The sequence below is a fragment of the Theropithecus gelada genome, chromosome 18, assembly GCF_003255815.1.
Source record: "Theropithecus gelada isolate Dixy chromosome 18, Tgel_1.0, whole genome shotgun sequence".
Classification (NCBI taxonomy): domain Eukaryota; kingdom Metazoa; phylum Chordata; class Mammalia; order Primates; family Cercopithecidae; genus Theropithecus; species Theropithecus gelada.
In genome coordinates this window covers 13576171-13595939 of record NC_037686.1, presented here as the reverse complement: position 1 = coordinate 13595939, position 19769 = coordinate 13576171, and the positions used below count along the sequence as shown (strand labels likewise).

Genomic DNA, 19769 nt, shown 5'->3' with positions numbered 1-19769 from the left:
GGACTGCCAGGGAAGAGGATCCCTTTGTTAAAATCGGCAGTTTTTACAATTATAGAGGAGTCAGAAAACAAATTTCGCCTTTTGGGGCTACGCCTCAGCCAGGCCTGATGACAAAATGAGTACGAATGGGTAAAGAGGACCCACTTACAGGTATGAAGAGCTGCTAGTCAAGAAAGCAGGTGCTTGGCTACCCTGAGCACACTGCCCAGCAGTACTTCTGCTGCTGAATAAAAATAATTTTTTTAAAAAACAGAAAGTAGGCTGGGCGTGGTGGCTCACGCCTGTAATTCCAGCACTTTGGGAGGATGAGGTGGGTGGATCACTTGAGGTCAGGAGTTCGAGACCAGCCTAGCCAACATGGTGAAACCCCATCTCTACTAAAAATACAAAAATTAGCCGGGCACATGCCTGTAATCCCAGCTACTTGGGAGGCTGAGGCAGGACAGTCACTTGAACCTGGGAGGCGGAGGTTGCAGTAAGCCGAGATCATGCCATTGCACTCCAGCCTGGGCGACAGAGTGAGAGTCTGGGGAGCTGATGAGGTTCCCATAAGAATAAGAAACATAACAAAAGAAAATAAAAAATAAGAAATAAGAAATAAGAAAAGAAAAAGAAAATAAGACAAAATAAGAAAAGAAAAAGAAAGAAAGCAGGTGCTGGCAAAGTGGGCCCTGGGTCCAAGGTTGGCCAAGGCTCTCATGGAGCCTGGTAGAATAAGGCTGGGGCTGTGCACTTTCTTTCTGGTTGCCATCTGGTAGCAATGTAGCCACCAGCAGCTGGGTAGGCTGATGGGGGATTTCACCTTTGTTCCATTCTATAATTCTACTAAAAATACAACAAGTGGTCCACTGGCCTTGCACAGAAAACCTCCAGGTCAAATAAATGCCAATGACAGCTGTCAAATGAATAACACATGAATACTTTTGAGGTGTTTTAGAACTGGAAAGGACCAAGATGCCCTGTATATGAACAACTATGTCTTTTGTTTTTCTTTGAGACGGAGTCCCGCTCTGTCACCAAGGCTGGCAGGCTGGAGTGCAGTAGCACAATCTCAGCTCGCTGCAACCTTCGCCTCCTGGGTTCAAGGGATTCTCCTGCCTCAGCCCCCTGAGTAGCTGGGATTACAGGCATGTGCCCGGCTAATTTTGTATTTTTAGTAGAGACAGGGTTTCTCCATGTTGATCAGGCTGATCTCGAACTCCTGACCTCAGGTGATCCGCCCGCCTCAGCCTCCCAAAGTGCTGGGATTACAGATATGAGCCACTGCGCCTGGCCTCTTTTTTTTTTTTTTTTTTTTTGAGATGGAGTCTCGCTCTGTCGCTCAGACTGGAGTGCAATGGCGCAATCTCAGTTCACTGCAACCTCCGCCTCCCAGGTTCAAATGATTCTCCCTGCCTAAGCCTCCTGGGTAACTGGGATTACAGCGCCTGCAACCACGCCTGGCTTTTTTTTTTTTTTTTGTATTTTTAGTAGAGACAGGGTTTCACCATGTTGGCCAGGCTGGTCTTGAACTCCTGACCTCAGGTGATCCACCCACCTTGGCCTCCCAAAGTGGTGGGACTACAGGCGTGAGCCACCACACCTAGCCCACTCTGCATTTTCATAGAAAGGGAATGAGTTCAGGGGCAGAGAGAAGTTCAGTTGCTTGTCCCAGTTCATACAACTGATCAGAGACAAAGCTAGGTCTAGATTTTATCCAGTCTCTAGCAATGTCTTCACACATTGCAAGGATTTAGCAGGTTGGGTAGAAATGAAGAAATCCAGGAGATCAAGACCACGGTGAAACCCCGTCTCTACTAAAAATACAAAAAAAAAAAAAAAATTAGCCGGGCGCGGTTGTGGGCGCCTGTAGTCCCAGCTACTCGGGAGGCTGAGGCAGGAGAATGGCGTGAACCCGGGAGGCGGAGCTTGCAGTGAGCCGAGATCGCGCCACTGCACTCCAGCCTGGGCGACAGAGCGAGACTCTGTCTCAAAAAAAAAAAAAAAAAAAAAAAAAAAAGAAATGAAGAAATCCTTCAGTTCAATAAATCCTGGGCTGGTCCCTTCAGGTATTCAGTAAGTCATAGCTACTATTAGGCTGGGGTGACTGGACTGGAGGAAATAGGTATAAATAATCTGTGTTTCAAGCTTAATGCTTTTTTGCTGGGCCACGTAGAAAAGCCAAATTAGAATAAATGGTAACTTTGATATCCAGCATTTCTATTTCATACTCTGAAGGAATCATGAAGTTAGAAGTGCACAGTTTCTCCAATTTGTCATGCTTGCATTAAACTATACTTACAACTTTTGTAGCACAAAACTACAATAGGAAGTTGATGGGACCATCATTTAAAATAAAAGTTATGAAACTCTGAATGATGTTACCAGAAAAAGAAGATGTATTTCAAGCTGGTGGATGTAACAGGTGGGTGGGAACGCTTAGAGGGGGTACTCATGGAATGACTTCGGAAAATTCAGACTACATGTGCTGTGAAAGGATTAATGTCACAGTGTCAGTTAAGACTTCCCAAATCCAACAGCTGCACAAATATCAAACCCTACTTGAGCCGGCGCTCTTTCCGGATGCAGTATTATCATTTGTTGAATAGAATGCATCCGTAGGTCCTCATTTTAATTTCCTTTTCTTTTTTCTTAGCAAAATTATGGGCAGGTTTGTTAAATAGATTTTAAATAATATGATCAATTAAAGGCATTCTAAGAACTACAGCTACTAAAAATTAGAATTGGCCTCATAAAATAAAGCCCAATTGCCCCAACATTGGATGAGCAAACAGAATATTGTGGAGGGCAGAGAGGGACCTTTATTAGGTTAGGTAACTTCGAATGTCTACCTACCTTTCAATCTATGATTCAAGGTGACAGAGAGAAAAAACTCTTTCAGAGTTTAATCTGGAACTGGGGATTTTTTTTTTTTGGTTTTTTTTTTTTTTTTAAAGAAAAAGAAGAGAAGACAGAAGAGTTATATTCCTTAATCCCTAAGGTCAGGGACTGGAGGAGGCGCCCCAAGAACTGAATTCACCTCAATTATCTGATTGCTCTTTAATTTCTTCCAGTGTATACTTCAAATCTCTCATAGTAAAGTTTAGTTTTTACTGAATCATCTTAGGGTCCTTGCCTGTGGTGGACAGGGGAGAAAAGAGGGAAAAATGTCAAAGTCTGAGGTGTAAGGTAGGAGAGGCTGGAGCTCACAGAAGGGGTCTTTTTTTTTTTTTTTTGAGACAGAGTCTCGCTCTGTCGCCCAGGCTGGAGTGCAGTGGCGTGATCTCAGCTCACTGCAAGCTCCGCCTCCCCAGCTCACGCCATTCTCCTGCCTCAGCCTCCCGAGTAGCTGGGACTACAGGCGCCCGCCATCACACCTGGCTAATTTTTTGTAATTTTAGTAGAGACGGGGTTTCACCGTGTTAGCCAGGGTGGTCTCGATCTCCTGACCTTGTGATCCACCCGCCTTGGCCTCCCAAAGTGCTGGGATTACAGGCGTGAGCCACCGCGCCCGGCCAGAAGCCGGTCTTGAATAAACAAATCTCTCTCTGCCCTATCCATCTCCTGATGATAGCAATGAAGCATGACTGGAAGCTGACTCAGCATGAAGAGTAGTGCAACGGCCCACTTTGGTTGTATTTTCCTTTATTGGTCTTGGATGATCACATAAAACAATAGTAGGGCATCTTAGGAAAGGCTGTTTTAATTTGGCCTTTGCATGTTATCTGCAAGGGCTCCATCAGACACCCTGTAGCACTGACACAAAAGGCTTTTGGCTATTTTAGATCTGCAAGTACAGCTAGAGAGAAGAGCAGAAGGCCTTGTTTACTATTTACCTCTCCAAGAGTGTGTTCACCATTTTTTCAAAAGTCTCGTCACATCTCAGAAGTGGGCTCGTGATCCCCCACTGCAGAGACTTGCTGTACTCATTCAAGCCAAAGTATAGCTTCTCCTCGCAGCCCACGTCCTCCTGGTTCAAAATACAGAGCAAAAACCCAATGAGGACAGGATACAGTGTCTTGTTTTCCAGAAAGTGGGGTGGGGAAGGGGGTTGGGGGGGAGTCCCTGTAAGAGGTTATTTCCTGACAAGTAAGAAAAAATATTGTGTTTCATTATGTAACCCAACACCAACTCTACAGTCATCTCTGAGGCACTAAGTGAAATTTATTTTCATTTCAAAGGAACTGAATATGTGATTAGTGGAAAGTTGACACATTTCCTTCAGGCACATGGTTCGTTTTCTTTTTCTTTTGTTGGGATACACAAGGTCAGACAGCCTCAATTCTCAGCCTTTTTCCCTGCTGGAAGCAGTTCTCTATACAGATAAATAGGCTCTCCTCAGAACTCTAGATACTGACAAACTCCTCTGTTACAGTAACTTTAACTTTTCTGACATCATTTCATAATGGTAATTCATAAAAGCTTATCTTTGCAAACAAATTTTACTTTAAAAATGGAATATACGCTTTCCTTAAACAGGACCCACAGTATTTTTAAGTAGCCCCCCTCTTGATGAGTCAGTCATCACTATGAAAATGAATAGCTATTTTAGGCGGTGACACAAAGATGCCCTCAGAGGATCTTGAGAAGTGTGACAAGTTGCTTGTCCTTAAACTCAGAAGCTCCAGGATATTAAATAAGCTTTTTGAGTTCATGAATCTGTTTTTATTTATAGTTTTTTTTGCATCTTTTCTGCATTAGTTTTTTACAGTCATGTCTTGCTGTTATGTTGCCTGTGCCATTTGGTCTATTTTACTTTATTTTATTTATTTTATTTTTTGAGACCAAGTTTTTTCTTTTGAGACCAAGTTGCCCAGGCTGGAGAGAAATGGCGCAATCATGGCTCACTGCAACCTCCGCCTCCCGGAATCATGGCTCACTGCAACCTCCGCCTCCCGGTTTCAAGTGATTCTCCTGCCTCAGCCTCCCGAGTGGCTGGGATTACAGGCGTCCACCACCATGCCCGGCTCATTTTTTTTTTTTTTTTTGCATTTTTAGGAGAGACGGGGTTTCATCACGTTGGTCAGGCTGGTCTCAAATTCCTGGCCTCAGCCTCCCAAAGTGCTGGGATGACAGGCGTGAGCCACTGCACCTGGCCCACTTTTGTTATTTATTATGTGTTGACATTCTTATTTAAGCACTCTCCAACTCATAAAGGAAATAAGACAGCTTTAAAAGATATAAGATAAAGGCTGGGTGCAGTGGCTCACACCTGTAAACCCAGCACTTTTTTTTGAGATCAGCCTGGCCAATATGGTGAAACCCCATCTCTACTAAAAATACAAAAATTAGCCAGGCGTGGTAGCGGGTGCCTATAGACCCAGCTACTCAGGAGGCTGAGGCAGGAGAATACCTTGAACAAGGAGGTGGAGGTTGCAGTGAGCCGAGATAGAGTCACTGCACTCCAGCCTGGGTGACAGAGCGAAACTCAGTCTCAAAAAAAAAAATAAAAAAAAATAAAAAAAAAATTATATACATATATTAAGATAAAAATAAATTAAGCAATCAGAGGAAGAAAAAGCAAGGGTAAGAGAAGGAAGACTGGGCCAGGGATAAAGTAAGTATTCCCTAAAATGCATGCCAGCAGTTTCTGCACATTTTGTTAGAAGTGGGCTACAAATTTGGTAGCCCAAATTCTGAGCTTTTTTTTTTTTTTTGAGGAGTCTCACTCTGTCACCCAGGCTGGAGTGCAGTGGTGTGATCTCGGCTACTGCAACCTCGGCCTCTTGGGTTCAAGCCATTCTCCTGCCTCAGCCTCCCAAGTAGCTGGGACTACAGGCACGCACCACCACACCCAGCTAATTTTTGTATTTTTTTTTTTTTTTTTTTTGAGACAGAGTCTCGCTCTGCCGCCCAGGCTGGAGTGCAGTGGCATGATCTTGGCTCACTGCAAGCTCCGCCTCCTGGGTTCACGCCATTCTCCTGCCTCAGCCTCCCGAGTAGCTGGGACTACAGGCGCCCGCCACCTCGCCCGGCTAGTTTTTTTTTTGTATTTTTTAGTAGAGACGGGGTTTCACCGTGTTAGCCAGGATGGTCTCGATCTCCTGACCTCGTGATCCGCCCGTCTCGGCCTCCCAAAGTGCTGGGATTACAGGCTTGAGCCACCGCGCCCGGCCAATTTTTGTATTTTTAGTAGAGATGAGGTTTCACCATGTTAGCAGGCTGGTCTCGAATTCCTGACCTCAGGTGATCCACCTGCCTCGGCCTCCCAAAGTGCTGGGATTACAGACATGAGCCAATGTGCCCGGCTGGCTCTGAGCTTTTCAGTAACCATCTAAAGAGAAACAACTGTATGATTTATAAGGCCCATAAGACAAAAATAAAGCATGTTTTAACTGAAGGCTTTTAATTTTTTGAGGCCCCCCCCCCCAAAACCCTGCTTTTGGGAATAGGTTTGAGAGTAAACAGGCTTTATGAGAGCACCGGAATATGTTCTTAGAGATACTGGAGACTGACAACATAGATTGAATGACATTTGTTTTCAAGGCTAGAAGCCTTTGCTTATTTCATTCTGGGCTTAGCTGTGTTCTGGGTAACTGTGTCAAATAAGTCATTTCCCGGGGAAAAAAGTCATCCATTTAAGCTTCCCTCCTCATCTGGACTGCAGACACAGAGTCATTTGGAAAAGCTTTATGAAGTGTGCACTTGGTCTTCACATTTCCTGCTCATCCTTGGCCCCTTTTTCTTTGGGAAATTATTAAATCCTACTCCGAGCCTGTTGCTCTTCCTGACACAGCATTAGAACTGCTGGATACGATGCATCCACCTTGCATCCACCTGTCCTCGTTTTTATTTCTCTCTCTTTTTTCTTAGCAGGTTGGTAAATAGATGGCCTGTGATTAACTAGAGCCAGTATGGGTTTTGGGAACTAGAGCTACTAAAAATTAGAATTAGCAGTGAATGGTTTCCCCATCTGTTCTGTTTGCATTAAATTGTAACTATGGTTTTGTGTTACAAAAGTTTTAATAGAAATGAGTGGAACCATTCTTTAAACCATGAGTTATGAAACTGAATGATTTTACTGTAAAGATACGTTTCAGGTATCATAAATCGTATGACTTATTGAATCACTATTTCTGGGGGGAGAATGTCCCGTCTCATAAGGCAAACTCCCCTGTGTGGAAGGCCTGCCCTCTCAGTGACCCTCCATGCTCCCAGTGCTTTCGCTGCTGTCTCTGCCTTTGCTCCTGTCCAACGCTCCGCTCTCCAGATGCTGTTCCCTGGAAGGTCACCAAGGACTCCTGAGGCCAACGCCAGTGGTGATGACTTGTTGGCCCTTGGCCTCACTGCCCTCTTGGCAGTTCTCTTTGTTATTTTCTTCCATGATTCTAACCACACCAGCTGCCTCAATAATCACTGTTTGTTAAAACAAAACAAAACAAAACAAACAAAAAAACATAATCTACACAATGGTGTGCTCACCTGCACCTTAACTCAAAGTCAGTCTCATCTGCCCTCCACAAATCAAACTTCTTTCCGGCCAGGCATGGTGGCTCACGCCTATAATCCCAGCACTTTGGGAGGCCGAGGAGGGCAGATCACTTGAGGTAAGGAGTTCAAGACCAGCCTGGCCAACACGGTGAAACCCCATCTCTACTGAAAATATAAAAAATTAGCCAAGCATGGTGGCGCACGCCTGTAATCCCAGCTACTTAGGAGGCTGATGCAGGAGAATCGCTTGAACCCGGGAGGCAGAGGTTGCAGTGAGCCGAGATCGTGCCACTGCACTCCAGCCTGGCTGACAGTGAGACTCTGTCTCAAAAAACAAAACAAAACAAAAAACTCCTTTCAACTTCTTTTTTCCAACTAAAGGTAACACCTGAAAAATATTTCTGGTTCTTCCCTCTCCCTGAATAAACAAATCCTAGAAAATGTGCCATGTCTCCCATCCATTTTATTGCCAGTACCATCATTCTGATTCATGTATTTGTTCATTCTAACCCAAATTATCAGAAAAGCCACTGACTGATCTCCTTCTAATCACTTTGACTTAGCCTCTAGATTGAATGAACTGCCTCTCAGTAGCTATTCAAGCTGAACATATGTGTACTTGATGACCCAGAAATTTCACTCTCAGAGACCCAAAAGAAATGCATACATACATTTACTAAAGGGTGTGCCAGGATGTTACAGCAGTACTATGTAAAATAAAATAGGATGGATACATGAACTGTGGTGGAGTCATACAATGTAACACACACACACAGCAAAAAGAATGATTTACGATTCATGAAAACTACAAATTTCCCAAACAAAATGTTAAGCAGAGGAAGTCAGATACAAGAGAGTACATACTGCATGTTTCCATTTATATAAGCTCCATACTGAGCAAAACAAATCTGTAGTACAGGAGGCCAGAACAGTGTTACCCTTTAGTGGGGGTGCCCAGAAGGGACACAGGACTTCCAGGGTGGTGGTAAGATTCTGTTTCTTGATCTGAGTGCTGGTCCCACAGGCGTGTTTAGTTTGTGAAAAGTCATCACAAACTAAACATTTTACATTGTTAACAAGAAACAGGTAAATTCTAATAATGCTATATATATATACACACACACACTAATTCTAATTATATAGTGTATATATATACACTATATATAGTATATATACTATATACTAAATTATAATAATGCTATATATGTGTGTGTGTGTATATATATATATTCTTGCTAAAAAATCCTTAATGCCTGTATAATAAGTGTAAACTTTGCTAGCATGGCACTGACAGCCTCCATGTGTACATTTCCAGGCTTCTTTTGCATCCTATGCAGCATTCTCTGAAAAATGCCCAGTTTCCTCCTCTGTGTCCCCTGCCCACACTGTCCGCTGCCAGGAGTGCCTCCTCCTGCCCCCATCCCCCTGCCCAGGCCTTCCTGTCTCCCCAGGGCCATCATCCTCTGTTCTCTTTTCCATGGAGCTTCCCCTGGACCTCTCAATAAATGTGACTCCTCCCTCACTTCAACTCCCAGAGCATTTTGATTTTCTGAAATTGTCTTATTCTCCTCTGGATAATAGTGACTTAGATATATACTTTGCTTTCTCCTCTAAACCATCAGTTTTCTTTTTTTTTCTCTTTTTTTTTTTTTTTTTTTTTGAGACGGAGTCTCACTCTGTCACCCATGCTGGAGTGCAGTGGCACTATCTCGGCTCTTTGCAACTCCACCTCCCAGGTTCAAGTGATTCTCCTGCTTCAGCCTTCCGAGTAGCTGGGATTACAGTTGCCTGCCACCATGCCTGGATAATTTTTGTATTTTTAGTAGGCATGGGGTTTCACCATGTTGCCCAGGCTGATCTCGAACTCCTGACCTCAAATGATCTGCCTGCCTCGGCCTCCCAAAGTGCTGGGATTACAGGTATGAGCCACTGTGCTCGGCTTAAACCATCAGTTTTCTGTGTGTTCTTTGCAAGATTCAATACAAGTCCACAAGTGTGCTCAATCATATTTTTTGAATTCAATTAATTTGCTTTTTTCCAATTATCCCTCCTGGGATATAGGCTTCAAGATAACTAAAGGATGCTAATCATCAGGAACTTCTCCCTTACATGTATAAAGTTGTTGTAAATTAAATTTTTTTTCCCTTTATCCCACGTTGATCTCAATTTCAGGGACGATTTCTTTAAATCTTAAATTGAAGAAGAGTATAACTCTTCACCTCTCAATTAGTTTGAACAAATACCTGATATCATATCTTTAATCCAGAAGAACATCACTAGATATGTCTAAGATAAGAAGCCCCTCACCTCTTTTTTTTTTTTGAGATGGAGTCTTTCTCTGTCACTTAGGCTGGAGTATAGTGGTATAATCTCGGCTCACTGCAATCCCCATTTCCTGGGTTCAAGCAATTCTCGGGCCTCAGCCTCCAGAGTAGCTGGGATTACAGGCACCCGCCACCACACCCAGCTAATTTTTGTATTTTTAGTAGAGAAGGGTTTTCACCACATTGGCCAGGTTGGTCTCGAACTCCCGATCTCAAGTGATCCACTCATCTCAGCCTCCCAGGGTGCTGACTTTACAGGCGTGAGCCACCGTGCCTGGCCAAGAACCCTTTTCAGAAACATAACCACAGGCTAGGTACAGTGGCTCATGTCTGTAATCCTAACACTTTGGGAGGTCAAGATGGGAGAACTGCTTGAGGCCAAGAGTTTGAGACCAGCCTGGACAATATAGTGAGACACTGTCTCTACAGAATATTTTTAAAATTAGCCAGGCATGGTGGTATGTGCATGTAGCTCTGCTACTTGGGAGGGTGAGGTGGGACGATTGTTTGAGCCCAGGAGTTTGAAGCTGCAGTGAGTCATGATTGTACCACTGCATTCCAGCACGGGTGTCAGACTCTGACTCAAAAATAAATATATAAATAACTGTAATACCATTATTAAACTCTAAAAATTAATCATTTCCTTAAAATGATTTTTTTTTTTTTTTTTTTGGTACAGGGTCTTGCTCTGTCTCCCAAGCTGGAGTGTAGTGACACAATCTCAGCTCACTGCAGCCTCGACCTCCTGGGTTCAAAACGTCTTCCCAACTCCGCCTCCCGAGTAGCTGGGACTACAGATGCATGTCTGGCTAACTTTTGTACTTCTTGTAGAGATGCGGTCTCACCATGTTGCCCTGGCTGGTCTTGAACTCCTGGGCTCAATCGATCCATTCGCCTTGGCCTCCCAAAGTGCTGGGATTACAGGTGTGAGCCACTGTGCCCGGCTAAAATGACTTTTAAGGAAAATTATTTTAAACCTGTTTCTCTATTTCATGGTAGGAGAAAATAAAGGGCAGAGGCTATTGGTCCTTCTTCCTATCACTGGGGTGTGATCCCTTTTGGAAAAGACTGAATTAGGACAGTTCTCTCTACACTCCAACAATATACTGAAATTTAATGTATATTAGGAGAACTGTCTGGGGGATTAAAAAATTAATTATTCTTAGCTCATACCTGTAATCTCAGGACTTTGAGAGGCTTGTGGATCACCTGAGGTTGGGAGTTCAAGACCACCCTGGCCAACATGGTGAAACTCGGTCTCTACTAAAAAAACAAAAATTAGCCAGGCATGGTGGCGTGCACCTGTAATCCCAGCTACTCTGGAGGCTGAGGCAGGAGAATTGCTTGAACCTGGGAGGCGGAGGTTGCAGTGAGCTGAGTTCGTACCACTGCACTCCAGCCTGGGTGACAGAGCGAGACTCTGTCTCAAAAAAAATTAATTTAAAAAATAATTATTATTTCCATTCATTCTCTTGGCAATCCCATTCTTTGTCAGAGCAACCCAGCAGCTACTTGGGTAGCCCATAGGCTCCCCTTGTAGTTTGGAGGCAAAGGAACTCTGGCAGCTCTGTTATCTCACCTCTACCTCAACTGCCCAATGAATGGCTGGAGCTGGCATGGAGAAGATACCAAGAAAGCAAAGCAAAAGCTCAAAGTAATCTCTAATGATAGTGAACACACTGAGTTAGTTCTCATAAGGCAGTGACTGCTGAAGACAAGAAGATTCAAGGACCTGAGCTTCCTGCTTGCAAGGAACAAACCAATGCTCGAAGACAAGAACGCAAAGTCAGCGAAAACTTACCTTCTTCATGACAGAACAAAATGCACTGGGTTGAAAAATAAATGTTAGTTTTATGTAAGACGTTTTTGGTGTTTTTTACTTAAACATGGTTATTTAAAAATATCCAGTGTGTTCAGTATTTTTAAATGAAGGATCCATTGCTTAATGGCTAATTTTTATTATTTTTATGAAACTCATATTTCTTTTTTTTTGATAGTATATTTAGCATAGTTTGTGGGTCATATAAAATATTTTTCAATATTAGAGATTGGAGTAAAAACTATAAATCCCTGGATATATCCAATGTTGAGACAGGTAGTCTCAACACATTCACTGCTACTGTGGAGTTATTTAAAGTAACAGTGCCATCATCCCATTTCATACAGAAGACTGAAAACTGATTTAAAACAAAACCCAGTTGCTGGAGGAGCAAGAGAGTAATTAACAGTGATGCAGATCATCAGACTAAAACATGACAAAAAGGCCATCCAAGAGGACAATAAAATTTCCAGGCCTCAGGTGAAATTAATCATATGAAGGCACAAAGGAAATCCAGAATATTGATCATGGCCTCAGATAACATCAACTTTTTCTTTTTGAAAAATTATATAGGACAGAGAATTTTGCATCTGCATGATACCTAAGAACCACCTAATCAGATTTATATAGGATACTATTCACTAGACTTTAGTCTTATAATAATTGTAAATATATGGAACTTTTGGAAGATACAGAATTATGATTTTTAAAAATTTATTTATTTATTTATTTGTTTATTTATTTATTTATTTTGAGACAGAGTCTTGTTCTGTCCCCCAGGCTGGAGTGTAATGGCACGATCTCGGCTCACTGCAACCTCTGCCTCCCGGGTTCAAGTGATTTTCCTGCCTCAGCCTCCCGAGTAGCTAGGACTATAGGCACCCACCAGCTCACCTGGCTAATTTTTTGTATTTTCAGTAGAGACGGGGTTTCACCGTGTTAGCCAGGATGGTCTCGATCTCCTGACCTCGTGATCCACCCGCCTCGGCCTCCCAAAGTGCTGGAATTACAGGCGTGAGCCACCACGCCTGGCCAGATTTTTGAAGTCTTACATAAAGCATTATATTAGATTTTGAATTCTTATTAATATGATCTTAAGCCGTGACATATTTTGTTACAAGGTCCTACCCTCTGGGGAACTAAGAACATGACAGTGTATCAGACAGCAGGCAAGAGACTCACCCCGGTATCCAGCTGTATCCAGTGAACCTCATTGCTAGAGCTAATGCGGGACTGTTGGGTCTGCAGAGTGTATGGGAAGGAGCTGACCTGGAGCACCAGGAGGTTGAAAGCTTCCAGAACTTCTCTGCAATTAATGACCCTATCAGCTAGTCCATGACTGGGTTCGCCATGTGACAAAGAGCCTGAAATGACGCTGTAGAAAAATTGAAAGTCATATTAATACCTCATTTAACCAAGTAGATACAGAATCAGACCCTAACAAGGAGATACTGTTTAAGTTTTTATTTTTCTATCTCTTTTCAATTGGGATCAGACACGGAAATTTGACATGGAAGGGAAAAAATTTACATTCCCTCTTTTCAGACAGATTTCAGGAATATGTATTTTTCTTTTCCTTTTCAGTTTATTCCCAATATACCTCAAAGTGCAAACTCAGTTATTTAGGCCAGTGATATCTAAATCTGCAGTTGGGCCGGGCATGGTGGCTCACATCTGTAATCCCAGCACTTTGGGAGGCCAAGGCAGATAGACCACCTGAGGTCAGGAGTTCAAAACCAGCCTGGCCTACATGGTGAAACCCCGTCTCTATTAAAAAAAAAAAAAAATACAAAAAAAATTAGCTGGGTGTGGTGGTGTGTGCCTACAATCCTAGCTACTTGGGAGGCTAAGGCAGGAGAATTGCTTGAACCAGGAGGAGGAGGTTGCGGTGAGCAGAAATCACGCCACTGCGCTCCAGCCTGGGCAACACAGGGTCAATGAGCTATTCCTGCTCATAGAAGACTGCCAAGACCTGAACAGATGTGGGCAAAATTTCTTTTCCCGCTCTCTCTCTCTCCTTTCCTTCCTTTCTTTGAAATCTAACAAGTTCTACAAGATCTTATTTATACCTATGTATGGTTCTAGGTTTCAGATTGTGGAGGATTATCCAACACTTTCTGGCTTCTGAATAAGAGCTTTTGCAATTCTGACATTTCCCTACCACAAACCAAAAACTTCCAGATTCTTAACCTCAGCATCTCCTGGAGAAAAGAAAATCTATAAATGCTTGATGATGCCTGAAATTTCTCTCCCCATTACATGGTGAGGACAAACCATGATATGTAATACATGATGACTATCTGCCACTCCCTACCCCTGTCGATTTGCCTTTTAATCCATAGGAGCAAAGATGTCCCCTACCAGATAATTAGTATAATTTGATCTGGGAGCAAAAGTGGTTCCACATTTGACTCCTTTTTTTTTTTTTTTGAGATGGAGTCTCTCTCTGTTACCCAGGCTGGAGTGCAGTGGCATAATCTCCTCTCACTGCAACCTCTGCCTCCTGAGTTCAAGTGATTCTCCTGCTTCAGCCTCCCAAGTAGCTGGGATTACAGGCATGTGCCACCACGCCCGGCTAATTTTTTTGTATTTCTGGTAGAGACGGGGTTTCACCATGTTGGCCAGGCTGGTCTTGAACTCCTGACCTCAAGTAATCCACTTGGCCTCTTAAAGTGCTGGGATTACAGGTGTGAGACACCGCACCCTCCCAACTTCTCTTTCATTAATAAGTTCATCCAGACCAGGCATGGTGGCTCACGCCTGTAATCCCAGCACTTTGGGAGGCCAAGGCAGGTGAATCACAAGGTCAGGAGTTCAAGACCAGCCTGGTCAAGATGGTGAAACCCCATCTCTACTAAAAATACAAAAATTAGCCAGATGTCTGGCGGGCACCTGTAATCCCAGCTATTTGGCAGGCTGAGGCACAGAACTGCCTGAACCCGGGAGGCGGAGATTGCAGTGAGCCGAGATTGCGCCACTGCACTCCAGCCTGGGTGACAGAGCGAGACTCTATCTCAATAATAATAATAATTTCATCCAGTAAATATGATACTCTCTTGTTTAAACTGGGGAACTGGGGAAGATTTCAGGTCATGAAAGTGCATCTCTACTGCTTTTAAAGGCAAGAGGGAAAAGAGAAGGGCAAAGAAGAGGAGAAATAGTGGGAGAGGAAGGAAGAGAAGCAAGGTCAAATGGAAAAGTGCGTTGGAGGCAGAGAGGGAAGCACATCACCCTTCCAGGAGCTCATTCATCCTAACTTCCTTATTGCTGTCCTTTCTCTGACAAAGCTGAGTTCTACCAAGCTCTTAAAATTTTTTCAGGAATCTTTAATTCATCCAGAGTGTAGTGATATAATTTGGCTCTGTTTCCCCACCCAAATCTCATCTTGTAGCTCCCATAATTCCCATGTGGTATGGGAGGGAGCCGGTGGGAGATGACTGAATTACGCGGACAGGTCTTTCCCATGCTGTTCTTGTGATAGCAAAAGTCTCATGAGATCTGATAGTATTTTAAGGGGGAGTTTCCCTGAATAAGCTGGCTGGAGAAATTTGCATAAGTAATGAGGAGCCGAATGTTAGTCCCCAAGGCAATGGGGAAAAATGTCTCCAGGGCATGTCAGAGGTCTTCACGGCAGCCCCCCTCATCCACATACCTAGAGACCTGGGAGGGAAAAGTGGTTTTGTGGGCTGGGCCATGTGCTGTGTGCAGCCTAGGGACTTGGACTCCTGTGTCCCAGCTGCTCCAGCCATGACTAAAAGGGGCCAATGTACAGCTTGGGCTGTTGCTTCAGAGGGTGGAAGCCCCAAGCCTTGGCAGCTTCCACATGGTGTTGAGCCTGTGGGTGCACAGAAGTCAAGAACTGAGGTTTGGGAACCTCTGCCTAGATTTCAGATGTATGGAAATGCCTGGATGCCCAGGCAAAAGTTTGCTGCAGGGGCGGAGCCCTCATGGAGAACCTCTGCTAGGGCAGTGTGGAAGGGAAATGTGGGGTCAGACCCACCACACAGAGTTCCTACTGGGGCCTGTAGCCCCTTTGTTTTAGTCAATTTCTCCCATTTGGAATGGCTATATTTATCCAATGCCTGTACCCTCATTGTATCTAGGAAGAAACTAACTTGCTTTTGATTTTACAGGCTCATAGACAGAAGGGACTTGCCTTGTCTCAGATGAGACTTTGGACTTTTGAGTTAATGCTGAAAAGAGTTGAGACTTTGGGGGACTGTTGGGAAGCATAATTAGTTTTGAAATGTGAAGATATGAGATTTGGGAGGGGCCAGGGGTAGAAAGATATGGTTTGGCTCTGTATCTCCACCCAAATCTCATCTTGTAGCTCCCATAATTCCCACATGTTGTGGGAGGAACTCAGTAGGAGATGACTGAATTACGGGGCTTTCCCGTGCTGTTCTTGTGACAGTGAGTAAGTCTCATGAGATGATATTATCAGAGGTTTCTGCTTTTACATCTTCCTCATTCTCTCTTTGCCTGTTGCCATCCATGTAAAATGTGACTTGCTCCTCCTTGCCTTACGCCATGATTGTGACACTTCCCCTGCTATGAGGAACTGTGAGTCCAATTAAACCTCTTTCTTTTGTAAATTTTCCCAGTCTCAGGTATGTCCTTATCAGCATCATGAAAATGGACCAACATATGTAGTTAACATAAAACCAACGTGAAATCGATGAGAAAAGCTGAGGAAACAAGAAAAGGGTAGGAAAAGGTTACCAGTAAGAAGACGGCAAACGTTAGGGTCCCTGGGCTTTGGAATCACCTTTAACACATTTTCTTTTCTTTTTTTTTTTTTTTTTTTTTGAGACGAAGTCTCACTCTGTCACCCAGACAGGAGTGCAGTGGTGTGATCTTGGCTCACTGCAACCTCCAGCGCCTGGGTTCAAACAATTCTCCTGCCTCAGCCTCCCAAGTAGCTGGGATTACAGGCATGTGCTGCCAGGCCTGGCTAATTTTTGTATTTTTAGTAGCATGGGGTTTCACCATGTTGGCCAGGATGGTCTCAAACTCCTGACCTCAAGCGATCCACCCACCTCGGCCTCCCAAAGTGTTGGGATTACAGGCGTGAGCCACCATGCCTGGCCACATTTAACACATTTCATTAGGTAACAATTATTCCTGTAGAAGGGAGACTCCATTTGCTCACTCTGAATCAATCACCTCGTTAGTTCCACATGGGAGTTGTCATGAACTAGCACAAACAGTGTGTACGGGTTCTGTTTCACTCTCCTCATAAAAACTTCAAACTTGGTTTGAATCTCATTGTCTAGACGAACAACATATTTTTCTGCTCTCTGATGGGCTGTCCCATTTTCCTCCAGACCCAAGTCTACAAGGACACCTGCCAAGAAGAAAAAAATTAATCTTTTAACACACTTTTACACATATACATACACACAGGAGACAGACTTGAGTTCACTGTCAGCTGACACTGGGTACCAACTGTATGAAGAGACTTACAGAGCAGACACTTTTTCCTTTTTATGTTCCCCATCACAGTATGAGGAGGAAATACCAGATATCCTTTTCTTCATAACACTGCTCGTCACCTCCCATCCCTGACACAAATACAGGGAACATTCTGGTACATGAGATAAAAGCAGCTGAGTGTATGAGACCTTTGCTTCACTAAATTCTATTTGCATATAAAGTGCTGCTGCTAATGGCTTCAACAGGCCACCTGGAAAAAAATTAAGCTTTGGGCTACAGCTCTTGACCAAATTAATGTAAGCCTTCTTTACCCTAAATTTAGCAACAAAACATATACGAGAAAAGAAAAAACCAATATATTAATGTTCAAAGATACCACGTTAGACTGTGAGCTTTTTATGGTAGTGTTTTACTCATTTTTATACAGTGACCATCTTGCACAGTATTTGGAGCACTGGCAGACCTCAATGAATGTCAGATTTATGTAACAACTTAATAAACTGAACTGAATTAGTCATGATTGCTATATTATTCTCAATATGTTAGAAACTATGAAACTTTAATACTGTATCATTATCTCTATTTATAATAAAATTATTTCTTTTTTTTTTTTTTTTAGTCCCCATTAGCTGGGACTACAGGCGCCCGCCACCACGCCCAGTTAATTTTTTTGTATTTTTAGTAGAGATGGGGTTTCACCGTGTTAGCCAGGATGGTCTCGATCTCCTGACCTCATGATCTGCCCACCTCAGCCTCCCAAAGTGCTGGGATTACAGGCGTAAGCCACCGCGCCCAGCCAATAAAATTACTTCTACACACATCTAAAGTAGTTCTAGGCACATAAAGCTGTTGTTGAGATAATTGATTAAAAGAGGAAATCTTCCTTTAAATAAAGAGACTTTTATGAATTATATTGACTTAATTTTATCTGTCTTTTCTTTTAATATAAATGCAGCTCAATGAAGAATTACATGTAATTAATTAGCATCTAGATGCTGTAATACTAACAGGCCTAAATGGTATAACAGAAAAAAAATGTTTAACCATATGAAAAATTCCTTATACCAGAAAAGGTGGACAGAAAGGTAATTTTGCTTCCAAACACTGTTCGTTAGGAGCCTTTACTCACCGACTGTTTTCAATTCTCACCCAAATGCAGTCAAATTTTGTTGTGAATATCTCCCAAATCAATCAATCAAACATTTAATTTGGCAGATACTGTGATTTTTTTGAAAGTGGATTGTGGCCAGGTGTGGTGGCTTATGCCTGTAATCCCAGCACTGTGGGAGGCTAAGATGGGTGGATCACTTGAGGCCAGGAATTCCAGGCCAGCCTGGGCAACATAATGAGACCTCATCTCTATAAAAAATACAAAAATTAGCTGGGTGTGGTGGCGCACGCCTGTAGTCCCAGCTACTCAGAAGGCTGAGGAGGAGAATTGCTTCAACCCAGGAGGCCGAGGTCGTGGTGTGCCGAGATCACACCACTGCACTTCGGCCTGGGCAATAGAGTGAGACTGTTTAAAAACAAACAAACAAAAAAAAAGAAACAAAAAAGAGGAAAAAACTCATTCAACATTCGATAGCTATTTATTGATCATCTATCTACTACATGCCATGCCAGTTACTGTGCTAGCTCTGGGGAAACAGAGGGGAACAGGTGTAAGATCTAAATCTCATGGAGCTTATGATGGAGAAGACAGAAAATTTTGATGAGTGTCGCGATGGAGACAAGGTACTATGGGGTAGGTAGAGGAAGCCAGCAGAGGCATCAGAGAAAGGACCTACTTAATCTCTAAAGTGTCTGTTTCCTTATCTGTAAAATAGGGAGTGCAGTAACAGTTACAAATTAGTTTGTATTTCAAGTTTATCCTTAGGAAATAAGCAGCATGAGTTAAGGCATCCTAAAAAGAAACGATTATAAATAATTCATAAGGAGGATAAAATATATTGTATTGATAATTAAGAGTTTGCTGCCTTTCAAAACAAATGAAGTAAAGACCAATTGTGGCTTTTTGGCTAAGATCAAGTGTAAAGATGACTGTATATCTTTGACAGGTCAATTGCATACATTCCCTGACTGGAAAAACAAAGTTGCAGAAATCTAAGAGGTTGTTTTCTTGACAATAACATGGTATATTAGTCTATAACTATGCAGGCTGCTGGCTCTGTCCTGAGCAGGCACATCAGAGCTACTTGATTGTTTTATTTCTTTTCTTTCTTTTTTTTTTTTTTTGAGACGGAGTCTCGCGCTGTGTCACCCAGGCTGGAGTGCAGTGGCGCGATCTCGGCTCACTGCAAGCTCCGCCTCCCAGGTTCACGCCATTCTCCTGCCTCAGCCTCCGAGTAGCTGGGACTACAGGCGCCCGCCACATCGCCCGGCTAGTTTTTTGTATTTTTAGTAGAGACGGGGTTTCACCATGTTAGCCAGGATGGTCTCGATCTCCTGACCTCGTGATCCACCCGCCTCGGCCTCCCAAAGTGCTGGGATTACAGGCTTGAGCCACCGCGCCCGGCCTGATTGTTTTATTTCTAACTGGGTGTTTTTAGTAGATCATCTCTACTTTTAAATTGTGCTTTAGACTTTTATTTTTAAGTTTGTTTTTTTTCCTCATAATGAAAGTGATAGATACTTATTTTGGAAAAACTGAACAGTACAGAGATACATTTAAAAAGAAAAATGTATCCATAATTATTTAATTCACTGCTTCCATTTTTGTGCTTTTTTCCTGTTTTTTCTATGCATATTGTGCAGCCTGACTCACATTTTGTAATTGTAAT

The 19769-nt window shown here is 43.0% G+C and overlaps 1 protein-coding gene across 1 annotated transcript in view; it reads right to left on the bottom strand.

Annotated features, from left to right (window-relative positions):
- GREB1L (GREB1 like retinoic acid receptor coactivator) overlaps positions 1-19769 on the bottom strand; it is a 159818-nt gene that overhangs the window by 34082 nt on the left and 105967 nt on the right. The window contains exons 16-18 of the mRNA XM_025365255.1: positions 16720-16900; positions 12736-12928; positions 3816-3949 (exon numbers count right to left, since the gene is read on the bottom strand). Coding sequence (XP_025221040.1) covers positions 3816-3949; positions 12736-12928; positions 16720-16900 — 508 coding nt within the window. The remainder of the gene's footprint in view (positions 1-3815; positions 3950-12735; positions 12929-16719; positions 16901-19769) is intronic.